This window comes from Orcinus orca, chromosome 8 (assembly GCF_937001465.1).
Source record: "Orcinus orca chromosome 8, mOrcOrc1.1, whole genome shotgun sequence".
NCBI classification, from domain to species: Eukaryota; Metazoa; Chordata; class Mammalia; order Artiodactyla; family Delphinidae; genus Orcinus; species Orcinus orca.
Window position 1 is genome coordinate 97,809,458 of NC_064566.1, and position 26,773 is coordinate 97,836,230.

At 42.3% G+C, this 26,773-nt stretch overlaps 1 protein-coding gene across 2 annotated transcripts in view; it reads left to right on the forward strand.

Moving 5' to 3' along the window:
• Positions 1 to 26,773, forward strand: part of SORL1 (sortilin related receptor 1) — a 161,399-nt gene that overhangs the window by 45,354 nt on the left and 89,272 nt on the right. Inside the window, exons 7-12 of one of the 2 annotated variants that reach the window (XM_004280687.3) lie at positions 502 to 603; positions 1,628 to 1,797; positions 7,435 to 7,627; positions 10,376 to 10,493; positions 10,704 to 10,777; positions 23,771 to 23,859. In XM_004280687.3, coding sequence (XP_004280735.2) covers positions 502 to 603; positions 1,628 to 1,797; positions 7,435 to 7,627; positions 10,376 to 10,493; positions 10,704 to 10,777; positions 23,771 to 23,859 — 746 coding nt within the window. The remainder of the gene's footprint in view (positions 1 to 501; positions 604 to 1,627; positions 1,798 to 7,434; positions 7,628 to 10,375; positions 10,494 to 10,703; positions 10,778 to 23,770; positions 23,860 to 26,773) is intronic. The other variant, XM_033407341.2, reaches the window with a different exon arrangement.

Sequence of the window (26,773 nt, forward strand, 5' to 3'; positions counted from 1 at the left end):
AACTCTTGGTACAAATTAAAGCCCTGTGACTCGGGGATCCTAGCGATCTGCAGATAAGAGTAGAAGGAGGAAGAGGGTATGTTTTTATGCGCATCAGGTGTGTGGCTGACCCCACCCAGTGGTGGTTTGGGGGCTGTAGGCTCCTCCGCCCCGCCTGTCTCACCATCACACAATTCTCTCCCTTTTCACTCTCTGCTTAAGCTTTGGCGGCCACCGCCCCCTTCCCCAAGCTCAAGTTCTCCCATCATACCGTCGTCCTTCCTCTTCATGTGGTATCTGGAGTATCTAATATTTATTGTAGACCAGGTATCTAGGATAAAGTGGTACAGCCCAAGCTGCCCAGTGACAGCAAATGTTGCAGGAATGTGCATTTGCGGTCACACTCCCTATTTTGTGTTTTTAGTTGAATCAGAGGGGTCTGACTTTTCACTTTTCTTTTTGCGCTCATTTTGAGTGGCGATAATATAGTACAGTTGATTTTTTTTTCCTCTTCCTTGGCAGCATCTCTTCGGCAGTCTGCAACCATCCTCTGTCCAGCTCTGGGTCTCCTTTGGCCGCAAGCCCATGCGAGCAGCCCAATTTGTCACAAGATATCCTATTAATGTGAGTGGGGTCCACGCCGGGATGGGAAGGAGTGCCGTTGTCCTCGTGCAGAGGTTAGAGGGAGGGTGATGGGGGGTGGATACCTGATGGAGTCTCCCTGAAGTCACTTTCTAGATTGGTCTCGAGAGAGAGAACCATTATGCTTTGGGCATCTTGGTCTGTTTTCTCCCTCTTCACATTTTGAAGTGGAGCTGAATGGGAGCCTTAATTTGCTTTAAGTGGAGAAGGATTGGCAGAGAGGTTTGGAACCAGAGTCAATGGTCTCAGTGTGCTAGTGCTGAAGGAATGAGAGGTTAGTGACAGCAGTAGTTATTTATTAAGTACCTGCTGTGTTGCTCACAGATGGTGAGGTTCCAAAAGGGGATAGGATTTGAGTCTCACCCTTTTAGAAACAGATGGGTTGGAGAGCCTGAGAGCAGAGCAGAGGAAGAAACCATGTACAGTCAAAGGCTTGACTGTGCAGTACGTGTTAGAACATAGAGAGCGATAGGGAAAGTCAGTGTGGACCGGGTCATCAGAGACGTGACCACGGGGAGGAGGTGGCATTTGGAGGCCTTGATGCCCGGAGTTGGTGTAATGGAAGGTTGGTAGCTAAGAGGAGGGTGTGACGGAGAACATGCTTGTCTGTTCTTTGCTTTCTCTGGGCTCTGCCTTCCTATAGTCACCTTAGAGAAAATAAGAGGGAAGGGAATGCACATTAATCCATGTTGTACTTTGTACTAATGATAGGGAGACATTATTAACTAAAAGCGATTTCTGGGTCATTTTTGGAGTTCAGGGCCCATTCTTATTTTGTGTCCCACCTGCCAAGAAGGGGTTTGCTCCGGCCGTAAGGCAGCCTCAGGGTCTCCAAAGAGAGAGTCGGCCAAGCTTCTTTCCCAACGTGGGGAGGCTTTCCGTGGGCTCCTAGCCCACAGTCCTCACTGGGACATTTGGAAGTCATTGCTTTAGTATGCACTGGGACAGTCCACAGGGCCTGTGTGGTTTTTTTGACTTCTGTCTTTTCTGACTTCTGATGCCAAAGGAATATTACATTGCGGACGCCTCCGAGGACCAGGTGTTTGTGTGTGTCAGTCACAATAACAACCGCACCAACCTGTACATCTCGGAGGCGGAGGGGCTGAAGTTCTCGCTGTCCTTGGAGAATGTGCTCTATTACAGCCCAGCAGGGGCAGGCAGTGACACCTTGGTGAGGTAAGGAGACCGGGAGGCCCTCCCTGCGTTCTTACACCCCCGCACGACCTCTGGATGGGTGGTTTTCAACGTTAGCTGTACATTTGGACTCACCTCGGCAGGGAGGTTTCAGAAACCCCGATTATGCCTGGCTCACCTTCCTAGAAATTATATTTTATCTGGTTTGGGGTGTGATGGGTGTGTGAGGATTTTCAGAAGCTCCCCAGGTGACGTTTATGTGATGCACAGGCTGAGCACCACTGCCTGGGTGACACTTAGGGTCACCGCCACAGTGTCAGCCCCTCCTTTGGGTTCCCTTCATTCAGTTACCTGGTTTTGTGGTCTCAGAGCCAGTGGGAAAGAGCGCTTGCAAATCATCATCAACTCCAGACCAGCTGGTGTATGTGGCCGCAAGGCCCTGCTTCTGTGTGACTCTGGTTAATTGACATCATTACTCTTTTTTTCAGTAACTGCAAGGTATTGTTCTGTGGTGTCTGTGGAAAGACACCAACATCACCGATCCTTTGTCAGTAAATCACATGCCTGGAGTTGTCCTGCAGTAACGGGTGTTCTCTGGGTCGTGGAGGAGTCCGCGGTTTGGGAGGGGTGGATGCCACGAATCCGTGGGGGCACTGGTGCCACAAGCCCATTTATTCTCATTTATCGGGTGACAAACCAGACTTGTGTGTGTCTGACTGTGATTACGTTTACTCTGTGCTCTTGGGAAGAGCCATCCGGTGGAGCTGACTGACTGGTCTGCAGTGAGGTCTGGCCCCAAAGGCTGTGACCACCAGGTCAGAGGGCAGGTCCTTGCTGCCCACTGTCCCTCTTCACGTTGCCAGTTCATTCAGTCATCAGTTCATTCAGCAAGTATGCTGCTGCTTGGTGTCTGGTGATGTCGCGTGTACAGCCATGAGATATTGTATCCAGCAAGGAAAACTCAGGACGAGGCCCCGCATTCTATGGAGCTTTTGTTCTAACGGGGAAAACAGAATATAAACAAATATGTGATCTGCTGATAATGGTGAGCGCTGAGAAAAAAAATAAAGCGAGATAAGAGGACAGAGGGTTACGAGGGTATTACTTTATATTGGCTGGTTGTGGAAGGCTGTTTCGCAAGGGTGACATTCCAGCAGGTGCCTGAATTACACGGGGAAGGGAGCTGGGCACATACCCCGGGGAAGAGCATTGCAGGCGGAGGGAACAGCAGGCACGGGGGTTCTGAGGTGGGACTTTTTTGGTTTATTTTAGGAGCAGTGAGGAGGCCAGGGTGGATCAAACAGCTGGTGGAGGGGAGAGAGCATCCCCAAGACACAGGAACCGAGAGAGCAGGGTTCAGGTTGTGTAGAGCCCTCAAGGGCGTAGAAAGAACTTTAGCTTTTTCTTCTGTTCTTCTTTTTTGTGCGGTGTCCTAACTACTGGACCGCCAGGGAATTCCCTATTTTTTCTTCTAAGCACGATGGAGGGTTTTGACCAGAAGCTGGACGTTATTTGATTTCACCTGTTACGTTTTTTTGGACACCATTTTAAAAACTGTGAATGGCATTATGTAAAGAAAATTGCATAAAACGTAAATGGGTAGTGTTAATAAATAATTTTCAGTGAACGCTCACGTGACTTATCTTTTAAAGAAGCCATCCTGGATGCCGTGTGGAAATTAGACAGCGGACTTTCATGTGTCTGGTGGGGACATGAGTGGAAGCGGACTTTCATGTGTCGGGCGGGGGGGACGCCCAGCTGTGAGAGCACTGCCAGAAACCAGGCCAGTGGAGATGGAGGTTGGCTGGACCCCGGGGGCGGTAGCAGTAGAGATGCTGGAAATGGTCAAATTCTGACCATTTGCTGATGGACTGGACATGCAGTATGAGAGAAGGAGGAGTCAGGGACCCACCACTGCTTGGCCGGGGTAGCTGCTGCAGTGATGGTTTCAGACTGACGGAGAGGGCTGGGCGAGGTGCAGGTGTGGGGAAAAGGTCAAGAGTTCTGGTTTGGGGATGCCTGTTAGATATCCAAGCAGAGAACTTTCTGGTGGTCTCTGATATGCTTTTCTACGCCCTGTTTCTTCTCCTTTGGAGGTGCTGTCATCTTTTACTCCTTACTTTTTTTTTTCCCCGGTGTAGACGCGCAGGTTATTTATTTATTTATTCCGGGTCCCTCCCCCTCCCACAGGTTACTTATTATTCAGTGTCTTATGTTGTGTTATAAACCATTCCTGCCGTGATTCATCCTCAGGTCGTTCTGGTCAGTCACGGCCCCTTCCGGCTGGTCCTGTGGCTTTTTTTTTGATTTATTGAAGTGAAATTCTCATGATGTTAACCATTTTATTAATGTAAACAACTCTGGCACACAGCACATTCACAATGTTGTGCAACCCCCAGCTTGATCTAATTCCCAAACATTTACATTTATATTTCCCCCCAAGAAAACCCCTTACCCGTTCAGCAGTTTCTCTCCACTCTCCCCTCCTCCAGCCCCTGGCAGCCACCAGGCTACTTTCTGTCTCTATGGAGTTGCCTGTCCTGGCTGTTTCATATAGATGGAATCATGCCGTAACACCTGACCTTTGTGTCTGCCTTTGTGTCTGCCTTTGTGTCTGCTTCACTTTGTCATGTAACGTTTTCAGGGTTTATCCACGTGTAACATGTGTCAATCAAGACTTCATTTCTCTGTATGGGTGAGTAATAGTGTCCTTCCTTTTTTATAACTGAAATCATGAACCACTCTCTCTCTGGCCTTTTGCCGACTCTTTGTCTGTCACCTTTGAGAGCCTCCAGCTATGGGGCTGGTAAGTCGCGGCTTGGCTTCTGCATTTGTCAGCCCTTCAGGATGGAGACGGCAGGGCAGGAGCCCGAAGCTGCAGCGAGTGGCTCCCCAGGAAGCGGGAACCTCAGTGACGTGGCCACGCGACCACTGCGCACAGACAGATGGCCCTTTATGCAGTTACAGACGTTCCTCCCCGACGGCCTGCCCTGCCTCACCACTCGGTCCAGTTAGGAAAGTGAAAATAGATTTACGTCAAGATTCATAGACTGACATCCTCCTCGGCCTTCTTATTTTTTTTTCTTCAGATTTTATCTCGGGACTGGAGATGTTCAGATGTACTCAATTGAATGACCTTTGTCAGCTGCGTCTCCATCTCAGCACGATGACATGGGACGGGGGTGAAGGAGCAGGTTATGTGGGCAGGCTGGCTTCGCTTAAAAAGCAGAAAACCACACCAAACCAAACGAGCTCTTCTTTGAGCTCAGTGGGAACGTGTGGTGCCGAGGACCTGGGTCTCTTTACTTAGAGACCGGGAGGAGGAATTCTCAGCAGGGGTGACCCTGACCTTGTGAGAGGTGCCAGGTGGAGGCAGCGTCTAGATGGAGGGACAGACGTGGTGGGCCCACAGGGCATCTTGAGGATGTGCTGGGTTTGGGCTGAGGGTGGTTGAGGGGGACCTGGTGAGCTGCCTGGCGAGGGGAAGAGCAAGTGGTGAGAGCCAGGGAGAGAAAACGGAAGAAAACGGACTCTCCGGGGGAGATGCTTGGGTAAGTCAGGTAGTCGTAGGGTGCAAGGCGTCAGAGCGGGAGATGACAGGGTGGACTGGGGCCTGGAGGAGCATGGGACGTACAGAGGATAGGCTTCTGCTTGGATTGAAAAAATAAAACACCAGGAGAGAGACCAGGGGGAGAAACAGGGCTCCTGAAAACGAGAGAAATCCAGACCTCCCAGATAAATTGAAAGAAGCCAATACGGGGACCTCACGATGCTAGGATCACAAGCAGCAGAGCCGAGGTGAATGGAGGGCAGGGGGGAGCAGACGAGGGGCCCGTTCCTAAGGAAGCAACTGAAAAACAACTAAAACAGACCTAAGGAAACCACGCGTCTGAACGTTTGGTCTCAGCGCTGGTGTTTTCTGGAGGACCTTGCTCCGCCTCTCAGCTGGGGTGGCCCTGCCACTGCTGTGTGCGTCTTCCTGTCTGAGGTGGCCAGCCGTCATCCAGCTCGACATTTGTATGACAGATAAAGGGAGAGCGCAGTTCTGTGCTTTTTTACAAAGCCCAGTGGCCCAGAACCCTCCAAATAAAGGACCCGCTTCCGGTTTTACAAGCCACGTGGGAACTGTGGCTACCCTTTCTGAGAGATCTGTTCTGTTTGTAACGTGTGTACCATGTTAGAACAAAGCTTCTTCCCAGGGCAATTACAGTATCTGGGGTAGCAGTTAAGGCCGGGGAGGGTCGTCTTCTCTGCTTCACTGTTAATAAGCATAACCTCAAGGTTTCCAGAGCCATCCTTGTTAGATATACCATGCCTTTGGGAAAGGGGTTCTGCTTTGCTCCCTGACAAATCCTATCGGCTTCCGTCTGATCAGGGTTTTGGCTAATTAGTTGTAAGTATCTGGACAGTGGCTGTGTAACCCCTTAGCTATATTCCTATAGATTGGGTTAGATTGTATGCCTCAAATTGGGTTAGATTGTAAGCCTCAACACTATACTTCTTTAAATTGAAGAATAGTTGATTTACAACGTATTAATTTCTGCTGTACAGCAAAGTGATTCAGTTATACATATATATACATTCTTTTTTATATTCAGTTCCATTATGGTTTATCATGGTAAGTCAAATATAGTTCCCTGTGCTATACAGTAGGACCTTGTTGTTTATCCATTCTGTATATAATAGTTTGCATCTGCTAACCCTAAACTCTCAATCCTTCCCTCTCTCACCACCCCCTCTCCCTTGGCATCCACAAGTCTGTTCTCTATGTCTGTGAGTCTGTTTCTGTTTCATAGATAGGTTCATTTGTGTCATATTTTAGATTCCACATGTAAGTAATATCATATGGTATTTGTCATTCTATGACTTATTTCATTTAGTATGATAATCTCTATGTCCATCCACGTTGCTGCAAATGGCATTATTTCATTCTTTTTTATGGCTGAGTAGTATTCCATTGTCTATACGTACCATGTCTTCTTTATCCATTCCTCTGTCGATGGACATTTTGGTTGTTTCCATGTCTTGGCTATTGTGAATAGGCCAGCACTATAATTAGTATCGGTGAGTTTGGTTTAAGCTTTCCTGTTTGTCAGGGCTCACTAGAGGATTTGGGGTCAATTTCATTAGTGGAGAAATAAATGTGACTCTGACATCAACTTTTCCGTGTTGTATTAAATCATTCTGAACCCCACGTGAAGAGTGATAGGCCAGGTGAGCATCTTGGCCTTCAAAATTACAAAACATCACTTTTTTAAAAGGACAGATTATTCAGCCGTAAGAAGGAATGAAGTACTGATACAACATGGATGGACCTTGAAAACATTATGCTAAGAGAAAGTAACCAGATACAAAAGGCCACAAATTGTATAATTCCATTTATATGAAATATCCAGAAGAGGCAGATCCATAGAGACAGAAAACTGATCAGTGGTTGCCAGTGTCTGGGATGGAAAGGGAAAGTGGGGCATGACTGCCGGTGGGTCCAGGGTTTCCCTTTGGGAAGATGAAAATATTCTGGGACTACACAGTGATGATGGTTGCATAACATTGGGAAGGTACTTAATGCCACTGAATTGTGTACTTTAAAATGGTTCAATTTTATGTTATTTAAAATAAGAACATGCCAAGCAAATGATGAATTCATGCTCACAGCTGTTTTATTTTCTCTTAATGTAGGTATTTTGCAAATGAACCATTTGCTGACTTCCACCGCGTGGAGGGGTTACAGGGAGTCTACATTGCTACTCTGATTAATGGTTCCATGAATGAAGAGAACATGAGATCAGTCATCACCTTTGACAAAGGGGGGACCTGGGAATTCCTTCAGGCCCCAGCCTTCACGGGATATGGAGAGAAAATCAATTGTGAGGTATAGATACTTTGCTCTTGTTTGGATTGTTAATACACACTTTTAACTGTAGTTCTACTCTTACAGTTCCCAAACTCTGCATCAAGATGCCTTGGGATGCCATAGTGAACTTACAGGGGCACCATGGGATATTTTAAGTTTTTGAGGGAAAAACTGTGATACTTGACGTCTGTTGGTCACCATGTGAATTACTATCTTGAGTTAGTTCACCGTTTCAACATTAGCTCATGCTATATGTCTTTTGATGACATATCTTTGTGAAGCTGGATTTTTGGCATTTGATGTGATAAAAAGCAAGTAAGAAAATCAGATTGGCACAGGAAATGATGGTAGTGATATCTGATTAGATTCCAAAGTTTGAGAAGATGTGCAGTGCCCAAAAGGTGTCTGTATACTATTATTAAGTAATTTTGGTTATTTAAGAATGAAATAAAATTTTATGTTTTCTTTCAATTTATACACACACACATAATATTATTTCAAACTGCTGCTAAGTTATTAGGACGTATACTTATTAAGTTGTTTGGACTTAACTATGTAAAAAAACAAACATTGGTATTTCTTCTGACCTGAGGCTGTTATAAAAAAAATTACTGAGATACCAGTTGTGCTGGGAACCAAGAAAGTCTGGGGACCTGTGCTGTACAGCAAAGTGATTTGCTGGGGAACATCTTTTAAAATTCCTCCCTGAATATAATTTAGGATTCTACAGTTTTCCCTACCTGTCGCTTCATCTGAAAAGCTCATGATACTAAAATGTGTTATTTGGTCCCATTCAGTGTTACCATTCGCTTAAGTGGCTCCTTCCTTTTCCCTGGGGAGAAGTCTGTGATCGTGGTCCTTGGCTTCATGTGACACCCCACACCTCCATTTTCATTTCTCTAGGGGATCTAGGGTGTGTAAAGTAGGCAGGCGGAAGGAACTTGGAAAAAAGAGTAGTACTCATTTTTGGAGAAACCAAAACATTTTAGTTAGACAATTACCTGGTCTTTTGGATTTTTGAATTTCATTTGTCCATGGTTAAGTATACTGACTCTCTTGTATGCTGTATCCGTGGTCCTTGGGAAGATTATTTTGGAGACTCTTGTTCTAGAATGTACTTCGTGATTTTTCTTCCCTATTTGGCAACAGGTCTGGACTTACCACATCGAGTCTAGCTTTGGAGAGAGGCAGGTTATAAGTAGGTGCAGATAAACACCTAGGTGTTGTTTCACTGCACGATATAGGTTTTGGAGCATGTGGTAGGGGTCCAAACCTTGGTTAAATAAAGTGAATAGTATTGTTAAAATCCAGCTGCTTATTTCCCTGACTGATCAGTTTATTTATGAACTGTACAACGATTAGTAATCAGCTTTTAGTTTCTGATTTGAGGTGGTGACAGAAAAGGTGAGTTGGCAGGTATTTGAGACTCAGCCTAATTTGCTCCAGTTTTTATTTGCTGAACGTTGATGCTAGCAAGACAGATATTTGTTAGAGAGATCCTTTTGTTATAAAAATAAGTATATCTAGCAAATCATGTCAGTTTTTACCTGTAACTTAAGCACACATAGAGATACCCCATCTAGAACACCAGACAAGGCTACGTAACATTTGACAGTCACTTTCCGGCCGGGAGAATCAGGTATGACCCTATAGCAAAAGGCCTTGTTTGCAGAGCTATTAAAATCTGAGCATAAGTGATGGAAGCCAGTTTGAATAACCTGAAGTCTTGCAGAGGACATGTGAGGACTTGTCGTACAAATGCAGACTGCTTAAAAAAGTTTAATGTGACTCTTTTGGTGTTTATATCTCATATGTGTTGTATATCTGGGAGCTTATCAGTGAGATTTTCTGACTTCTGATTCTTAGTTTTTTTTCTGACAGAGTTGCTTAAATCACATTTGAAATACATCTTCATCGACTTAGAAAATAAGTACCATGAAATCATTTCATTCTCTTTCATTCTTTCGAATGACGTGAGAGAAATTCTAGGTAACATGAGAGAGTGAAAGCTTTCCTATCTACTTGAGTTGGCACTGATTTCTTTTTTAATTTTTATTGAAATATAGTTGATTCACAATGTTGTGTTAGTTTCTGGTGTACAGCTAAGTGATTCAGTTATACACACACACACACACACACACACACACACACATATACATATGTATATATACACACACACACTTTTTTTTTTTTTCGGTACGTGGGCCTCTCACTGCTGTGGCCTCTCCCATTGCAGAGCACAGGCTCCGGACGCACAGGCTCAGCGGCCATGGCTCACGGGCCCAGCCGCTCCACGGCATGTGGGATCTTCCTGGACCGGGGCACGAACCCGTGTCCCCTGCATCGGCAGGCGGACTCTCAACCACTGCGCCACCAGGGAAGCCCACACACACACTTTTTTAGATTCTTTTCCATTATAGGTTATCACAAGGTATTGAGTATAGTTCCCTGTGCTGTACAGAAGGTCCTTGTAGGTTATCTGTTTTATATATGGCACTGATTTCTAATTGCTATTCTCTGAGAGTCTCAGAAGGAATTTTTTCTTAGGATTTTTCTCTTTTCTTCCATGAGAGGCATTTATGTGGTTCAGATGATCATGTCCACCTGGGGTAGTGTGGGGACAGCCAGGCTGTGGCTCTGGTCTCCTTTGGGCCGGATCTCCTTCCTCTGTGCCGACTGCAGCGTGGGCCCAGGAGGCCTCGGCGTTTCGAGGGAGACCTCCGTGTCGCGTCACGTGCTGACGGCTCCTGAACTTGTGTTCTGTAGCTCTCCCAGGGCTGCTCCCTCCACCTGGCCCAGCGGCTCAGCCAGCTGCTCAGCCTCCAGCTCCGAAGGATGCCCATCCTGTCCAAGGAGTCAGCGCCCGGTCTCGTCATCGCCACGGGTAAGTTGGCTTTGCCTGTTCTCACTGACGGGTTAAGCTGTTGGGTTACGTGCAGCCAAGTACACAGTGACCGCTGCCACCTAGGGCAATACTGGCTGTTCGTGGTTCTGAGACATCTTAGTTGCGAGATGACTCAGAATTTCTGGTTGAGCAAGGTGATTATCTGGCGTATTCTTGACATTAAAAATAATTACTCTTCTTGCATTTTAGGTTCAGTGGGAAAGAACTTGGCAAGCAAGACAAACGTGTACATCTCCAGCAGTGCTGGAGCCCGGTGGCGAGAGGTCAGCCCCCTCCCTCCGCAACCCCTGCCCTTGTTTGTGGGAGAATGTGGACTGTGCCTTGACATTTCAGGGACACGCACGGCTGGTGGTGGAGGCCAATGACACCAAGTATGATTATAAAATAAGGAGAGGTACCCGGAGCCACACTGACAGGGTCAGCTGATTTGTATTCACACCCCGTGATGTGGGCTTGTGATTTTGCCAAAAATGTTACTTTGAATCCAAAACAAACTTTTTAAAAAACAACTGTGAATTTGTGTAAATATCCCAAGATTGTAAGTTCCGTAAGGATGAGGCAGTGTCTGTTCTGTCACTTCTTTACTCCTGGGACCTAGCAGCGTCTGGCATGGACACATGGTGCTCAGTAACTGTTTGCTGAATCCATCGGCAGATTGTCCCGTATTTGTAGTGGTATCAGGTCTGACCCTGGTTTCTTACTTATTTTTGCATATTAGCGAAGTTAAAGCCAAGCCCCTTCCCCGCCCCCTTCCCTGATTGGCTGTACTGCGCAGGCGCTCCATCTCACTCCGGGCTACGGCAGACGCTGTGCTGTGGAAGGAGGCTGCTTTTGCCTGAAGGTTGTGTGACGAATTTGGATCGTTAGGAACTGATTGTACCAATTCTGAAGGTGGGGCTAGTTCTCTAGTCCCCAAATGCTAACTCAGCCTTGGACATTAGAGAATTCCCAAACTTGTTTAAAAAAGAGAAGTGTTTTTCACCAGTCTCCCATCAGGGAGACAGGCATCTGGTCTCATTCTGTAGGGGCCGCTTTCAGTGGTGCTCTGCTGTGTGTGTAGGGAGCTGCTGGGGTAGAACTCACCAGATCTCCCGCAGGAGGGCTGTGGGATTCTCGGGAGAACCAGCAGACAGCTCCCATCCTCATGGTGCCCTTCCTGGGAATGCAATACATACACTTTCAGAGTGAAATACATAGTATGTAAAGCAGTAGTAATACCCAGCATTTGTTTGGGTCTTGGCCTGTCACATACCTTATCTCGTTCGAGGTAGGGCTTGCTGTCCCTCCATACATTGTGTGTGCGTGCGTGTATGTGCATGCATGTGTTTGTGTGTGTGTGTGTGTGTGTAAGGACTACACAGCTGTACAGTATGGTAGGAAACATAATTACGTATTCGGATGAGGGAGATTGTTAAGGCCAGAGTAGTCAAAAAGTGTGAACACGTTGGAATTTTCGGGGCATCCTTGTCTAGCTTCCATGGGAAAGATTAAGCAGTGGCTTTCCTCTTCCCTGGAGCTGGACATTCCTTTTGAAATTGGGTGTTCTCTCCTCTGCAGATAGGCTGGTGGTGTGTTCGTACCTTCTGATGTTGGTGTAATCTGGGATTTGAACATCTGCAAGTGATTTCCTTCTGGGGAGAAAGCAGTGTCTTGCTCCTCCTCCAGTGAAGTGGTGTCGTCTGGCTAATGCTGGGGCAGCTGTCAGCGCCTCCCGCCAGGCATGCTCCACGCCTGCCAAGAGGCAGCCGTCGCACAAGGGACCTTAGTTTTGGAGCTAGCAGGGACTAAGTAGGGGATGAAAAGGTGGAGACTGTCTGTGTGAGCGGGCATCTGAGTCCCCACGGGCAGCCTTCTCTTTAGAGGGACATTCTCGAGTGTGTGAGGGGGATAGGTGGTGGCCAGGAAAGAGGAAATGGGATGCAGTTGACAGATGCTGTCTAGAAAACTGATGACTAGAATTCTTGTTCCCCTTCTCCTACTAATAAGTTGTGCAGATTCTCAGATCCACAGAGTTCCTTTTTTGCACTTAAAAAAAAAAACAAACTTTGTTCATGTACAGTAAGCTGCACATAAAGTATATAATTTGATCAGGATCGATCACCATCACTACACCTTCACCCACGCCACAATTAAGACAGTTGCATCACCCACCAAAGTTTCTTTGAGTCCCTTTGTAATTCATTCTGGTCTCTACCCTCATCCCTCCAGACTATTAGCATTTTCTAGACTTCTGTGTAAATGGACTCATACAGATGCCATCTTTTGGCTTTGAGGTTCACTCATGTTGTTTCATGTATCAGTGATTCTTTCCTTTTTCATTGTTGATCAGTATCCCATTGTGGGGCTATTCCACAGTTTCTTTATCCATTCGTTGATTGATGGACGTTCTAGTTTTTGCTGATTACAAATATAGTTGTTACAGACATTTAATTGCATGGTTTTTAGGTGGACATATATTTTTATTTCTCTTGGGTAGATACCGTAGGAAGGAATGAGTGGGCAACCTGGTAGATATGTCTAGCTTTTAAAGGAATTACCAGATTATTTTAAAGTATCAAATTGTTTTCCAAAGTGGATGTACTGTTTCATGTTTCCACCAGCAGTGTGTGAGTTCTGATTGCTTCCGGTGCATGCCAACACTTGATATGGTCAATCTTTTAAATTTTAGACATTTTAATAACTGCATATGATATTTCATTGTGGTTTTAATTGGCATTTCTTTGATGACTAATGATGTTGAGCTTCTGTTTTTATTTTTTCTTTTTGATGTTGAGTTTCTTTTCATGTGTTCATTGGTCATTTAAAACTCTTTTGTGAAGTGTCCGTTCAGATCTTTTATATATTTTAAAGAGCTGTGTTTGTCTTCTTATTGAGCTGTAAGAGGTCTTTTTTTAATATATTCTGAATTTAAGTCTTTTATGTGTGTTATAAGTGTTTTCTCCTAGTCTGTGGCTTGCTTTTTTGTTTCCTTAAAGGTGTCTTTTGAAGAGCAAGTGTTTTTAATTTTGGTAAAGTCTAATTTATCAGTTCTTTTCTTCTATGTTTTATGTGCTTTGTTGTTCTGAGAAATGTTTGTCCTTCCCAAGTTAGCAGAGATTGTCCCCTACGTATTCTTTTACAGGTTTTATAGTTTTAGGCTTTAGGTTTAGGTTTATGATCTATTTTGAGTTAATTTGTATATCTGGTGTGAGGGAAGGGTTGATACTCATTTTTTCCTTATAAACATGCTATTGGTCAAGCACCACTTGTTGAAAAGACTTCTCTTTTCCGCATCAAATTGCCTTGGTACCTGTTTGAAAATCAATTGGCCATATGTGTGTGTCTCTTTCAAGACTTTCTGTTCTGCTCCATTGATCTATATGCCTGTCTCTTCACCAAAACCAAATTGTCTTGATTACTGAAGACTTAGAGTAAGGGTTGAGATCAAGTACAGTAAGTCTTCCAATTTTGTTCTGTATAAAATTACATTGACTTTTTCTCGTTCCTTTGTCTAACCACATAACATTAAAAAAAAATTTTTTTTAATTAAGTTTTATTGGAGTATAGTTGCTTTACAATGTTGTGTTAGTTTCTACTGTATAGCAAAGTGAATCAGCTATATGTATACATGTATCCCCTCTGTTTTGGATTTCCGTCCCATTTAGGTCACCACAGAGCACTGAGTAGAGTTCCCTGAGCTATACAGTAGGTTCTCATTAGTTATCTATTTTATATATAGTATCAACAGTGTATGTATGTCAATCCCAATCCCCCAATTCATGCCACCCTCCTTCCCCCTTGGCATTCATACGTTTGTTCTCTACGTCTGTGTCTCTATTTCTGCTTTGCAAGTAAGATCATTTATACCATTTTTCTAGATTCCACATATATGCATTAATATATGATATTTGTTTTTCTCTTTCTGACCTACTTCACTCTATGACAGTCTCTAGGTCCATCCACGTCTCTACAGATGACCCAATTTCATTCCTTATTATGGCTGAGTAATAATTCCATTGTATATATGTACCACATTTTCTTTATCCATTCCTCTGTCGATGGACATTTAGGTTGCTTCCATGTCCTGGCTGTTGTAAACAGTGCTACAATGAACATTGGGGTGCATGTGTCTTTTAAAAAAAATTTTTATTGGAGTATAGTTGCTTTGCAATATTGTGTTAGTTTCCACTGTACAGCAAACTGAATCAGCTATACATATACCTATATCCCCTCTTTTTTGGATTTCCTTCCCATTTTGGTCACCACAGAGCACTGAGTAGAGTTCCCTGTGCTATACAATAGGTTCTTATTAGTTGTCTATTTTATACATAGTATCAATAGTGTATATATGTCAATCCCAATCTCCTAATTCACCCCCGCCCTTGGTATCCATATGTTTGTTCTCTACGTCTGTGTCTTTATTTCTGCTTTGTAAGTAAGATCATCTGTACCGATTTTTTCACATTCCACAGATATGCATTAATATATGATATTTGTTTTTCTTTTTCTGACTTAACTTCACTCTGTATGACAGTCTCTGGGTCCATCCACGTCTCTACAAATGACCCAGTTTCGTTCCTTTTAATGGCTGAGTAATATTCTATCATATATGTGTACCACATCCTCTTTATCCATTCCTCTGTTGATGGGCATTTAGGTTGCTTCCATGTCCCGGCTATTGTAAATAGTGCTGCAGTGAACACTGGGGTGCATGTGTCTTTTTGAATTATGGTTTTCTCTGGGTATATGTCCAGTAGTGGAATTGCTGTGTCATATGGTAGTTCTATTTTTAGTTTTTTAAGGAACCTCCCTACTGTTCTCCATAGTGGCTGTACCAATTTACATTCCCACCAACAATGCATGAGGGTTCCCTTTTCTCCACACCCTCTCCAGCATTTATGATCTGTAGATTTTTTTTATGATGGCCATTCTGACCACTGTGAGGTGATACCTCACTGTCGTTTTGATTTGCATTTCTTTAATAATTAGTGATGTTGAGCATCTTTTCAAGTGCCTCTTGGCCATCAATCTGTCTTCTTTGGAGAGATGTCTATTTAGGTCTTCCACCCATTTTTTGATTGGGTTGTTTTTTTTTTATATTGAGCTGCATGAGCTGTTTGTATATTTTGGAGATTAATCCCTTGTCAGTTACTTCGTTTGCAAATATTTCCTCCCTTTCTGAGGGTTGTCTTTTCATCTTGTTTATGGTTTCCTTTGCTGTGCAAAAGCTTTTAAGTTTAATTAGGTCCCATTTGTTTACTTTTATTCTCATTACTCTAGGAGGTGGGTCAAAAAAGATCTTGCTGCGATTTATGTCAGAGTGTTCTGCCTGTGTTTTCCTCTAAGAGTTTTATAGTGTCTGGCCTTACATTCAGGTCTTTAATCCATTTTGAGTTTATTTTTGTGTATGGTGATAGGGAGTGTTCTAATTTCATTCTTTCACATGTAGCTGTCCAGTTTTCCCAGCACCACTTACTGAAGAGACTGTCTTTTCTCCCTTGTATATTCTTGCCTCCTTTGTTATAGATTAGGTGACCATAGGTGCCGCGTGGGTTTATCTCTGAGCTTTCTATCCTGTTCCATTGGTCTAAATGTTTGTTTTTGTGCCAGTACCATATTGTCTTGATTACTGTAGCTTTGTAGTATAATCTGAAGTCAGGGAGCCTGATTCCTCGAGCTCCATTTTTCTTTCTCAAGATTGCTTTGGCTATTCGAGGTCTTTTGTGTTTCCATACAAATTGTGAAATTTTCTGTGTAGAAAGCCGTTGGTAATTTGATAGGGATTGCATTGAATCTGTAGATTACTTTGGGTAGTATAGTCATTTTCACAGTATTGATTCTTCCAATCCAAGAACATGTTATATCTCTCCATCTTTTTGTGTCATCTTTGATTTCTTTCATCAGTATCTTATAGTTTTCTTCATACAGGTCTTTTACCTCCTTAGGTAGGTTAATCCCTAGGTATTTTTTTCTTTTTGTTGCCACATAACACTTTAGAATCAGCTTGTCAATTTCTGTAAATCCTGTTGGGATTTTTACTGGGATCACATTGAATTTATAGATCAATTTGGGGAAAATTGACATCATAACACTACTGGGTCTTCTAATCCATGAATGTGGTGTGTTACGCCATTTAAAAAAAAATTCTCTTAGCAATATTTTATAGTTTTCAATGTGGAGGTCTTGTATACTTTCTTTTTGTTAGCTTTATTCCTAGATATTTTTATTTTTTGGTATTACTGTAAATGGGACTTTCTTTAAAGTTCATTTTTCAGTTTTTGCTATAGTATATAAGAAGACAGTTGATTTTTATATATTAACCTTATATTCTGCAACCTTGCTAAAATAATTCATTAGTGTTAGTAGTTATTTTGTAGATTCAGTATAAGCAGTTGTATCATCTGCAAATAGGGACAGTTTTATTTCTTCCTTTCTGATCTTTACTTGTTTTATTTCTCCTTTTCTCTCTTCCTTCTCTTCCCTTCCCTAATATGTAATAATATGATAATATGTAATATGGTGTATTATGTTCAAGGAAAAACTCTTTTCCCTTACTCTCAGAATACTTCTGATACCCAATGTATGGAAGTTTTTCCATCACAGCAAGCAGTACTCCAACTCTTCAGACACCCACTGGATGTCCTACAATTCAGTCAGGACACATGCTAGCCGGAGTTGGCACAGACCCAGAGTCTAAGGGCTCAGTCTCACAAGACTGCCCCACCTGACCCCACTTCAGACGCCAGTTGCAAGTCTCAGGTTGTCACCTGTTCTTCTGACTGACCAGCTATAAACTGGGGGTTCCCACGACTCACTCTTTGGGTTCAGTAATTTGCTAGAATGGCTGACAGAACTCAGGGAAATATTTATTTACATTTACCTGTTTCTTATAAAGGATATTTCAAAGGATATAAATGAACAGCCAAATGAAGAGGTACATAGGTCAGGGTCCAGAAGGGTCCCAGCCATGGAGCTTCTGTCCCCACAGAGTTGGGGTGTGCTGTTCTTTCAGCATGTGGATGTGTTCACCAACTTGGAAGCTCTCTGAATCCTGCAGTTTAGGGATTTTTTTTTTTTTTTTTTTACTAATCATTTGACTTTATGTATTTATTTTTTAAATTGAAGTATAGTTGATTTACAATGTGTTAGTTTCTGGTGTACAGCAAAGTGATTCAGTTTTTTATATATATATTTTTTTCATATTCTTTTCCATTATGATTTATTGCAGGATATTGAATATAGTTCCCTGTGCTATACAGTAGGTCCTTGTTATTTATCTGTTTTAATGGAGGCTTCATCACATAGACGTGATTAACTATTAACTCACTCTCCAGCCCCTCTGTCCTCCTGGGAGGATGGAGGTGGGGCTGAAAATTTCAAGCTTCTAATCATGCTTAGTCTTTCTGTTGACCAGCCCCTGTACTGTCCAGGAGCCCACCATGAGTCTCCTCATTAGGACAAGAGACTCTCCTGTCACCCAGGAAATTACAAGGGCTGTAGGAGCTCTGTGTAAGACACACTCCTGTCACCCCCATCAGTCAGAAAATTACAAGGGTTTTAGGAGCTCTGTGTCAGGAACTGGGGTCCAAGACCAAATATTAAAACAAAAGGTGCTCCTATTTCTCTTCATCACTTAGAAAATTACAAAGATTTTAGGACCTCTCCCCAGGAGCCCAGAACAAAGACTAAAGTTTATATATCTTCTTATATCACAGTATCACAAATGTAATATGTAATATGGTGTAGTACCTTTATTGGTTCTTGAATATTAAACTATCCTGGAATTACTGGAATAACTCTTGAACCCTGCTTAATTACAATATATTATCCTTTTAATGTAAGGCTAGTATTTTTAAAAATTAATTAATTAATTTATTTTTGGCTGTGTCGGGTCTTTGTTGCCACACGCAGGTTTTCTCTATTTGCGGCAATCGGGGGCTACTGTTCGTTGTGGTGCGCGGGCTTCTCATTGCGGTGGCCTTTCTTGTTTTGGAACACAGGCTCTAGGTGTGCGAGCTTCAGTAGTTGTGGCTCACAAGCTCAGTAGTTGTGGCTCGTGGGCTCTAGAGCGCAGGCTCAATAGTTGTGGCGCACGGGCTCAGTTGCTCTGCGGCATGTGGGATCTTCCCGGACCAGGGCTCGAACCCGTGTCCCCTGCATTGGCAGGCAGATTCTTAACCACTGTGCCACCAGGGAAGCCCCTGTAAGGTTAGTTTTGATTTGCTAGTAGGTTTTAAAAGGTTTTTGTGTTACTTATAAGAGATATTGCTTGGTAATTTTTTTTTTTTGGTAATGTCTTTGTCAGGTTTTGGTGTTAGGATAAAACAAACTGAGCAGCAATTCTTCCTCTTTTATGTTCTGATAAAGTTTGTGTAAGAGTGGTGTTTTTTTTTTCTTGAACCATATACCAGTGAAGCTATCTGGACCTGAAGTTTTCTTCTTGGGAATGTTTTTGTTTAGAAATTGTTTCTCAGGCAGATAGAGAACTATTCAGATTTTCTGCTACTTATGTCCATTTTGGTGAGTTGTGTATTTTCAGACATTTGTCCTTTCATCTAAATTTATTGAATTTGTTGGCTTAAAATTACTCAAGGTATTTTCTAATGTTTTAAAATGTCTGTAGGATTTGTGGTAATAACCTGTTTTCATTCCTGTTATTGGTGATTTGTATTTTTTTCCTCTATTTTTCTTGATTAGTTTAGTTAGTGGTTTGTCAATATTATTGATCTTTTCAAAGAACCTGCTTTTGGCTTAAATTTTCTCTGTTGTCTGTTTTCTATTTTGTTGATTTCTCCTCTGTAGTATTACCTTTCCCTTATCCTTGTATACTTTGGATTTACTTTGCTTTTCTATTCGTAGCTTGTTAAGGTATAACTTCAGGTTATTGATTTTTAGGTCTTTTCTTATGTAGGCATTTGCAGCCCTAATTTTCCCTGTAAATACTACTTTAGCTGTATGCCACAAATTTAGATGTGTTGTTTTTGTTGTCATTCAGTTCAGAATTTTTTTTTTTTTTTTTTTTTTTTTTGCGGTACGCGGGCCTCTCACTGTTGTGGCCTCTCCCGTTGTGGAGCACAGGCTCCGGATGCGCAGGCTCAGCAGCCATGGCTCACGGGCCCAGCCGCTCCGCGGCATGTGGGATCTTCCCGGACCAGGGCACGGACCCATGTCCCCTGCATCGGCAGGCGGACTCTCAACCACTGCGCCACCAGGGAAGCCCTCAGAATATTTTTTAATGTCTCCCTTTAAAGTTGAGATGTAATTCACATGCAATAAAATGTACCCCTTTAAAGTGTATGGTTCAGTAGTTTTAGGTATACTCACAAGTGATGTGATGTGCAGCCATCACCACTGTCTAATTCCAGAACATTTTTATCACTTCATAATGTCCCTTTTGCTTTTTGTCTTTGTCTGATAAGTTATTTAGAAAAGGGTTGTTTAGTTTTCAGATACTTGATGTTTTCATAGATATCTTAATTTCCTTGTAGTCAGATAATACACTTCATATGATTTCAAGTCCTTTAAACTTAATGGGACTTGTTTTGTGATCCAACATGTGGTTTGTCTTGGTGGATATGTCATGTGCGTTAGCAAGGAATGTATATTCTGCAGTTGTTGGATGCAGTGTTCAACAGATGTTATTTATATGAAGGCGGTTGATACTTGTTCAGACCTTCTACATACTTCGGGGCTAGTTCTGTAAATTGCTATATATTGCAGTTTGGGCGGGGGCTAGTTCCATAAATTGCTATATATTGCAGTTCTGTAAATTGTTGGAGGTAAAATCTCCAGCTATGATTGTGGAATTGTCTTTTTTTCCTTTAAATCCTATCAATATTGCTTCATGTATTTTTACGCTCTGTTATTATGTACCTACACATTTATAATTATTTTTTCTGATTTATTGTCCCTTTTATCATTATGGAATATTCCTCTTTATCTATGGTAATACCCTTTGTCTTGAAGTCTTTTTTATCTGATACTGAAAGTCACTTTAACCATCTTATGTTTACTATTTGGATAATATATCTTTTACTATCCGTTTACTTTCTACCCATCTGTGTCTTTACATTGAAGTGTTTCTTATAGGCAGCATATAGTGAGGGTCTTTTTAATTTATTCTGATAAGCTCTGCTTTTTAACTAAATGCTTAGGCCATTAACATTTAATATAATTATTGATATGGTTGGATTTAGGTTTAATATTTTATGTATTTGTTTATTTAAATTTCATTTTTAAAAATTATTCTGTTCCTCCTTTATGGCCTCCTTTTGTATTATTTAGGTATTTTTAGTATTCTATTTTTATTTAAATATTATCTTTTTGATTATATTTCTTTGTAGTATTACTTTTTTAGTGGTTGCTCTAAGGATTACAGCATATATATTTAATCTTTCATAGTCTTTTTTGAATTAATACTGCATTTAACATAATATTACACTTAACATCAAATTTAGAAACCTTGCAACCAAATAAATCCCTTTTCTCTTCTCCCAACTTCTTTGTTTTCATTTTTTATCACATTGACACATATTGAAAAACTCAGCAATGTCTTTGTTTTTGCTTTAATCATCGTATGGATTTTAAAGAACTTAAGAGGAAAAGCAGTCTTTTATATTCACCCAGGTATCTACCATTTCCCTTGCTCTTCCTTCCTTCCTGAAGATCCGTTTCCCTCTGTAAATTTCACAGCGGCCTGACGACATGCCTTTGGCATTTGTTGTGGAGCAGAGCTACTAGCTATGTGTTCTCTTGGTTTTTCTTTTCTTGGTTTTCCTTCATTTGAGAATCTCGGTAATTCACTTTCCTTCCTGGGGGATGTGTTTGTTTGATGTTGTGTGCTGGATTGATAGTAATTTTCTTTCCGTAGAGGCATACCTCATTTTATTGTGCTTTGTAGATATTGTATTTTTTACAAATTGAAGGTTGTGGCAACCCTCCATCGAGCATGTCCATCGGTGCCATTTTTCCAGCAGCATTTGCCTGCTTTGTGTCTGTGTCACATTTTAGTGATTCTTGCAATATTTCAAACTTTTTCATTATTGTTATTATATTTGTTATGGTGATATATGTTCAGTGATCTTTGATGTTACTACTGTGACTTGCTGCAGGCTCAGATGATGCTTAGCTTTTTTTTTAATAGCAGTAAAGCACTTTTAATTAAGGTGTGTACATTGTTTTATGTAGGCATAATGCTGTTGCACACTTAATAGGCTACAGGATGGTGCAAACATAACTTCCATAAGCACTGAGAAATCAGAAACTTCATATGATTCACTTCATTTTAGTATTTGCTTTATTGTGGTGGTCTGAACCACAGTATCTCCAAGGTGTGTCTATACTTTAAAGATGTGCTTTCTGCCGATGGGAAATCTATAATCATTTGTTACCATTTTCTTGTATGTATTGTGTCATTTTCCTTAAGATGCTTCGATATTTTTTCCTTATCTTTGGTTTTCAGTAGTTCTGTTTTGATGTCTCTAGGTGTGGTTTTCTTTGTGATGATCGTGTGATTCATCGATCTCTTGGATCTATAAATTTATCTTTTCCACCAAATTTGGGAAATTTTCAGCCATTATTTTTTCAAATATTTTTTCTGCTTCAGTCCCTTTCTCTTGTTCATCTTGACCTCCAATTATACATAGACCTTTTGTTATTGTCCCACAGTTTCTTGGGGCTTTTTTCCTTTAAGTCTTTTATTCTGTGTGTTCTTTAGAATAGATCATTTAAAAATATATGTTTATTTATTTTTGGCTGTGTCGGGTCTTAGTTGTGGCACGTGAGATCTTTTGTTGAGATGTGAGGGCTCTTCATCGTGGTGCGCAAGCTTCTCTCTAGTTGTGGCGTGCAGGCTCCAGAGCGCGTGGGCTCTGTAGTTGCAGCACACAGGCTCTCTAGTTGTGGCATGTGGAATCTTAGTTCCCCAGCCAGGGATTGAACCCGTGTCCCCTGCATTGGAAGGCGGATTCTTAACTACTGGACCACCAGGGAAGTCCCAGCATAGATCATTTCTACTGTTCTGTATTTATCTTTAAATTCACTAATTCCTTTGTCATTTCTATTCTGTCATTGAGCCCATCAGTGAATTTCCTATTTCAGATATTTTATTTTTCTGTTCTAGAATTCATTCCTTTAAAAAAACTAGTTTCCACTCCTCTGGGAAGAATTCTTTTCTTTTGCTCATTTCCTTTACCTCATGGAACACAGTTATAAGAACTGTTTTAAAGTCTTTGGTAATTTCAACGTTTGGATCATCTTGGAACTAGCACCCATGTATTGTCTTTTCTCTGGAGACTTGGAGAATTTTTACCGATCTGTTTGTATGTTGAGTGATTTTGGATTGCATCCCGGACATGAAATGAAATCCTCTGGAGGATGTTGCTGCTTTCGTTTCAGCATGTAATGAACCTGTTCAGATTCGGACTGTAACTTCTGCCTTGCATTCTTTGGAGATCTCAGTTCAGATGACTAAGTCTTTTCTGTGCTAGTTTGGGTCTGTTCCCCACACGTACAGTTTAGGGGTTAGGCTGAAACATATGTGAGTCCATCCACAGAATTAGAGGGTTTACTTCCTCATGCTCTCCCCTCTGGGATTCCATCTACATTCTCTCCGTCATGCAGGAGCTTCTTTTCCTGACTCCTTAGGCAGAAAGTTTCCATTGAAGGTTTAGCTGCCTGGCTGGGACTAACGTATTCTAGGCTGGGGCATTCCCTCAGGGCACAGGTGTACCAGGAAGCCCCAATTGTTTGGGTAGTTTCTCCAGGTTTTAAATCCCCTTCATAAGCTGCCTTATTTTGTTTACTTTTCAGCATCCTCGGGTAGCTGTCTTTTTGTATTGAATATTTTGTCCAAATTTTTTAGTTGTAATTAACAAGAAGGATGGGCTGTAGTGGGCTTATACTGTCACAGTCAAAAACCAGAACTCTAGTTGGTTAATTTTTAATAGCTGCTTGGTGAGGGTCAGAGATGTGGGTTTGACTCCAGCCTCTGCAGTTTACAGTCTGCCACTTTAATAGGAACTCCAGTTTCTTCATTTGGCAAAAAAATATTGGAATGTGAGAACTTGCTCTGCCCAGCCCCAGGGCTGTGTGGATCAGATGAGAGAATGGTTGTGAAGTGCTCTGGAAATGGAAAAGTTGTATTCAGGTGGTTGATACCCCTGCTGTGTGTGTGCATGTGTGTGCCTGAGTGTGTGTGCACGTGTGTGTGTGGTGTGTACCATTTATGCCCGGCCATCTCCATGGCAGTGACGTCAGCACTGGCTCTCTCTCTTCAGGCTCTTCCTGGACCTCACTACTACACATGGGGAGACCATGGCGGGATCATCATGGCCATCGCCCAAGGCATGGAAACCAACGAGCTGAAGTAAGTGTCTCTGGTGAAGCTTTTTAACATCACACTGTTCTCCCAGAAATTTAACTCTGTGATTATAAGTGGATTTATCTCTGTAGCACTAGGTTATTGACAGTACAATTTGTGCCTTGGGAAATTACTTAAATTTTTCTTGTTTATTAAGTGGGAATGATAATCTGCCCTTCCTATCTCAGAGAGGAACAAATGAAATAATTTTACTGATTTGAAAAAGCACAGCTCTATATAAATATAAAGTAATAATGACTAAAAAATTAACTAGAGGCTCTTCAACTTGTCTTTCTTTGCTTTGTGTGTGACACACAGAGTTACTCATAGAATGAGTCATAATAATAATAAATAATAATGATACATGAGTAGTAATTTCAGAATACATATTACTTGATAGCCAAGTGACTTTTACTGTGATACCTTTGGTTTTGGGGTTCTTGCAAATAGACCTGGAAAGGACATTTGGGGTTAATGGCTTCATCTTCTAGATGAGAAAACTGAGGCTCAGAAACGTAAAGTAACTTACCCAAGATCCTCCCCTTTGTTAATAACAGACAAGACGAGCACTCAGGTCTTTAAATTACGTTCTGTGCTCTTTGCAGTATATTCCTCTGAAAAGCAAAAATGTCAAGAGTTAGTAACCTCTGCTTTCTTAAGTCTGATTTTATCAGAACCAATTCTTTCATTACTTTAGTCTGAGTTAGGACAGAAGTTAATTTTGTTAACATTCGGTTGGGACAGACTATCTCTCATTTCTCCTTGTTTTTGGGCTGAACCCATGAGACAGATTGCTAAAGGAGCGGGAGAGAGCTCCTATAATCATCTTGTTTAACGCAAGGGAGAAAGCTTTCTTTCCTTGGCTCCTTTTAGAAACAGGGTCAGCAGCAAGAGAGAGAGGTGGGTGGTTTGAAAAAAGAACTCTTAGCTCGTTTCCCCTGTGGTTAATTGGACATGTGCTGAGTGACCTGGCCTCCAAGAAGCAGAGAGAAGCAAAGTCCCGGTGTTCTGCGCTCCACCTGGCTGGTCTCTGGTCTGTGCAGCTCTGGTCAGCAGCTGCTTTAGAGCCAGGAGTCAGAAGAAGTCCTGTTTGTACGCAGCACACTGTGTCCCCATTCAGATTGACGTTTGCTCAAATGAGGACAGTCACGGTACATGCTTCCCACATTCGTGTCATTTATTTATCCATTAATTTATTAATTCCCATCTCACACATTTCGCGAGCTCTGATGGTGCCTGGTGATGTGTATCTAAAGAGACATAGGATGTTTTCCTTCACTCGCAAGGATTCCATCCTCTAGTGGTGAGGTAACACAAGTACACAACGCGATGTTCGGGCCGCTCCTTGAGAAGTACGGCAGGGGACGTAGTTTGGCTCCCTAGGAATACATTTCATTCTGTGTGTGGCAGTCAAACTGCAGAGACAGTTCCTGATTTTCCCTGTTTAACTCTCCTCCAGATTACATTTGCATTCCAAGCTGGCTTCTCTGGAGTAGTTAATGTGATTCTGGTCCTCTTACACCATCTGTCGGTGCATATGTGCTCGGGGAATGCAGCGTCATTGCTAGCTAGCTGCAGGAAAACATGATCAGGAAAATAGACCCGCTGCCAGAAAATCACAGTGCCCTCGGCACATGTTGAACAATGATTTTGGGGGGGTAGACTTTAAGGATATGGACCCTCTAGCATCCCTGTATTTGCTACAGGTCACGTGGAGGTGTCTGTAGGTATGGTTCAAATAAAACATTTGCAAATATGAGAATATGTTCAGGCCTCCTGTTGACAGGTGCGTGTGTCCCAGATATCAGGCTGAGCTTGGCCAAAATCTGTGTAGTGTAGCCACCTGGCATTTGTATGTTGCTCACAGAGTTGTTTTGTTTTTTTGTTGCTTCTCCTGCTGCTCTGCTTTTGACCTGTGTGCTATCAGCTTCATCAGAAGAGAAGCAGGAAATAAATATTGTAATCAGTTCAGATCCTTAAACCCCATGAGTGAAGGCTGCTTCTGACTCACCTGGATTTCTATTGCTGGTCTAGGACTTCAGACACGTCTTAAGTCTGGTCTCCCCAGCCATGGCCATGGCCCCCTCCTTTGAGTCTCATAGTGTTTATTGGCGGCTGTCTCGTTGATTTGGCATTCATCGCATGCTGCCTCCTTTTGTTAGTTACCTTTTCATTATATGCCTGGTTTCCTCAACTCATTAACAAGGTCTTTGTAGACAAGGATTTCTATTCTATGCAGGCTAGCAGGCACTTAGTAAATATTTGATTGTTCAAATAAATAGGTCATGCACACTTAGTCTTCCAAGATTGCTTCTTTTTTTCCTGGTTTATAAAACTGGAAAGGGTGGGGTAGCGTGGCAATCGCAGTCCCCGGGGGTGGGGGTACTTCCGTTATTCTCTGTTGTAAATGACAGTCCCTGGAGCTCAAATGTGAGTAGGGGTCCCCGGATGTATGCAGTCTGGTGAGAACGTGACTGTCAAGAGTTCAGGTCCACGCTGGATGGAAATGGAACATATTTCTGTTAAGCATCATTTCAGGTCAATTACACAAACATTTGTTGAATATCTACAAGGAGCCAGATGTTGTTCTAGGAACCGAGGATGCGGAGGTGAATGAGGCATCCTTTGGGAGCTGTCCAGCCCCACCGTGGCTCTGAGATGTTTCTGAGCCAGCTGGAGGGAGAGGCCGGGGGAAGAGCTTTCGACCCAAAGCTTATCCAGCCTTAGGGAGGAAGCTGTAACAACAGTAACCCTAGTGAGAGGTTTAGTGGGGACAGAGGGTGGAACATTGCTTAACGTAAGAGTTAAGTTTGGGGGTGTTTTTTTTTTTGGGTTCTTTTTTTTTTAAATTAATTAATTTATTTAGGCTGCATTGGGTCTTCGTTGCTGCGTGCAGGCTTTCTCTAGTTGTGGCGAGCAG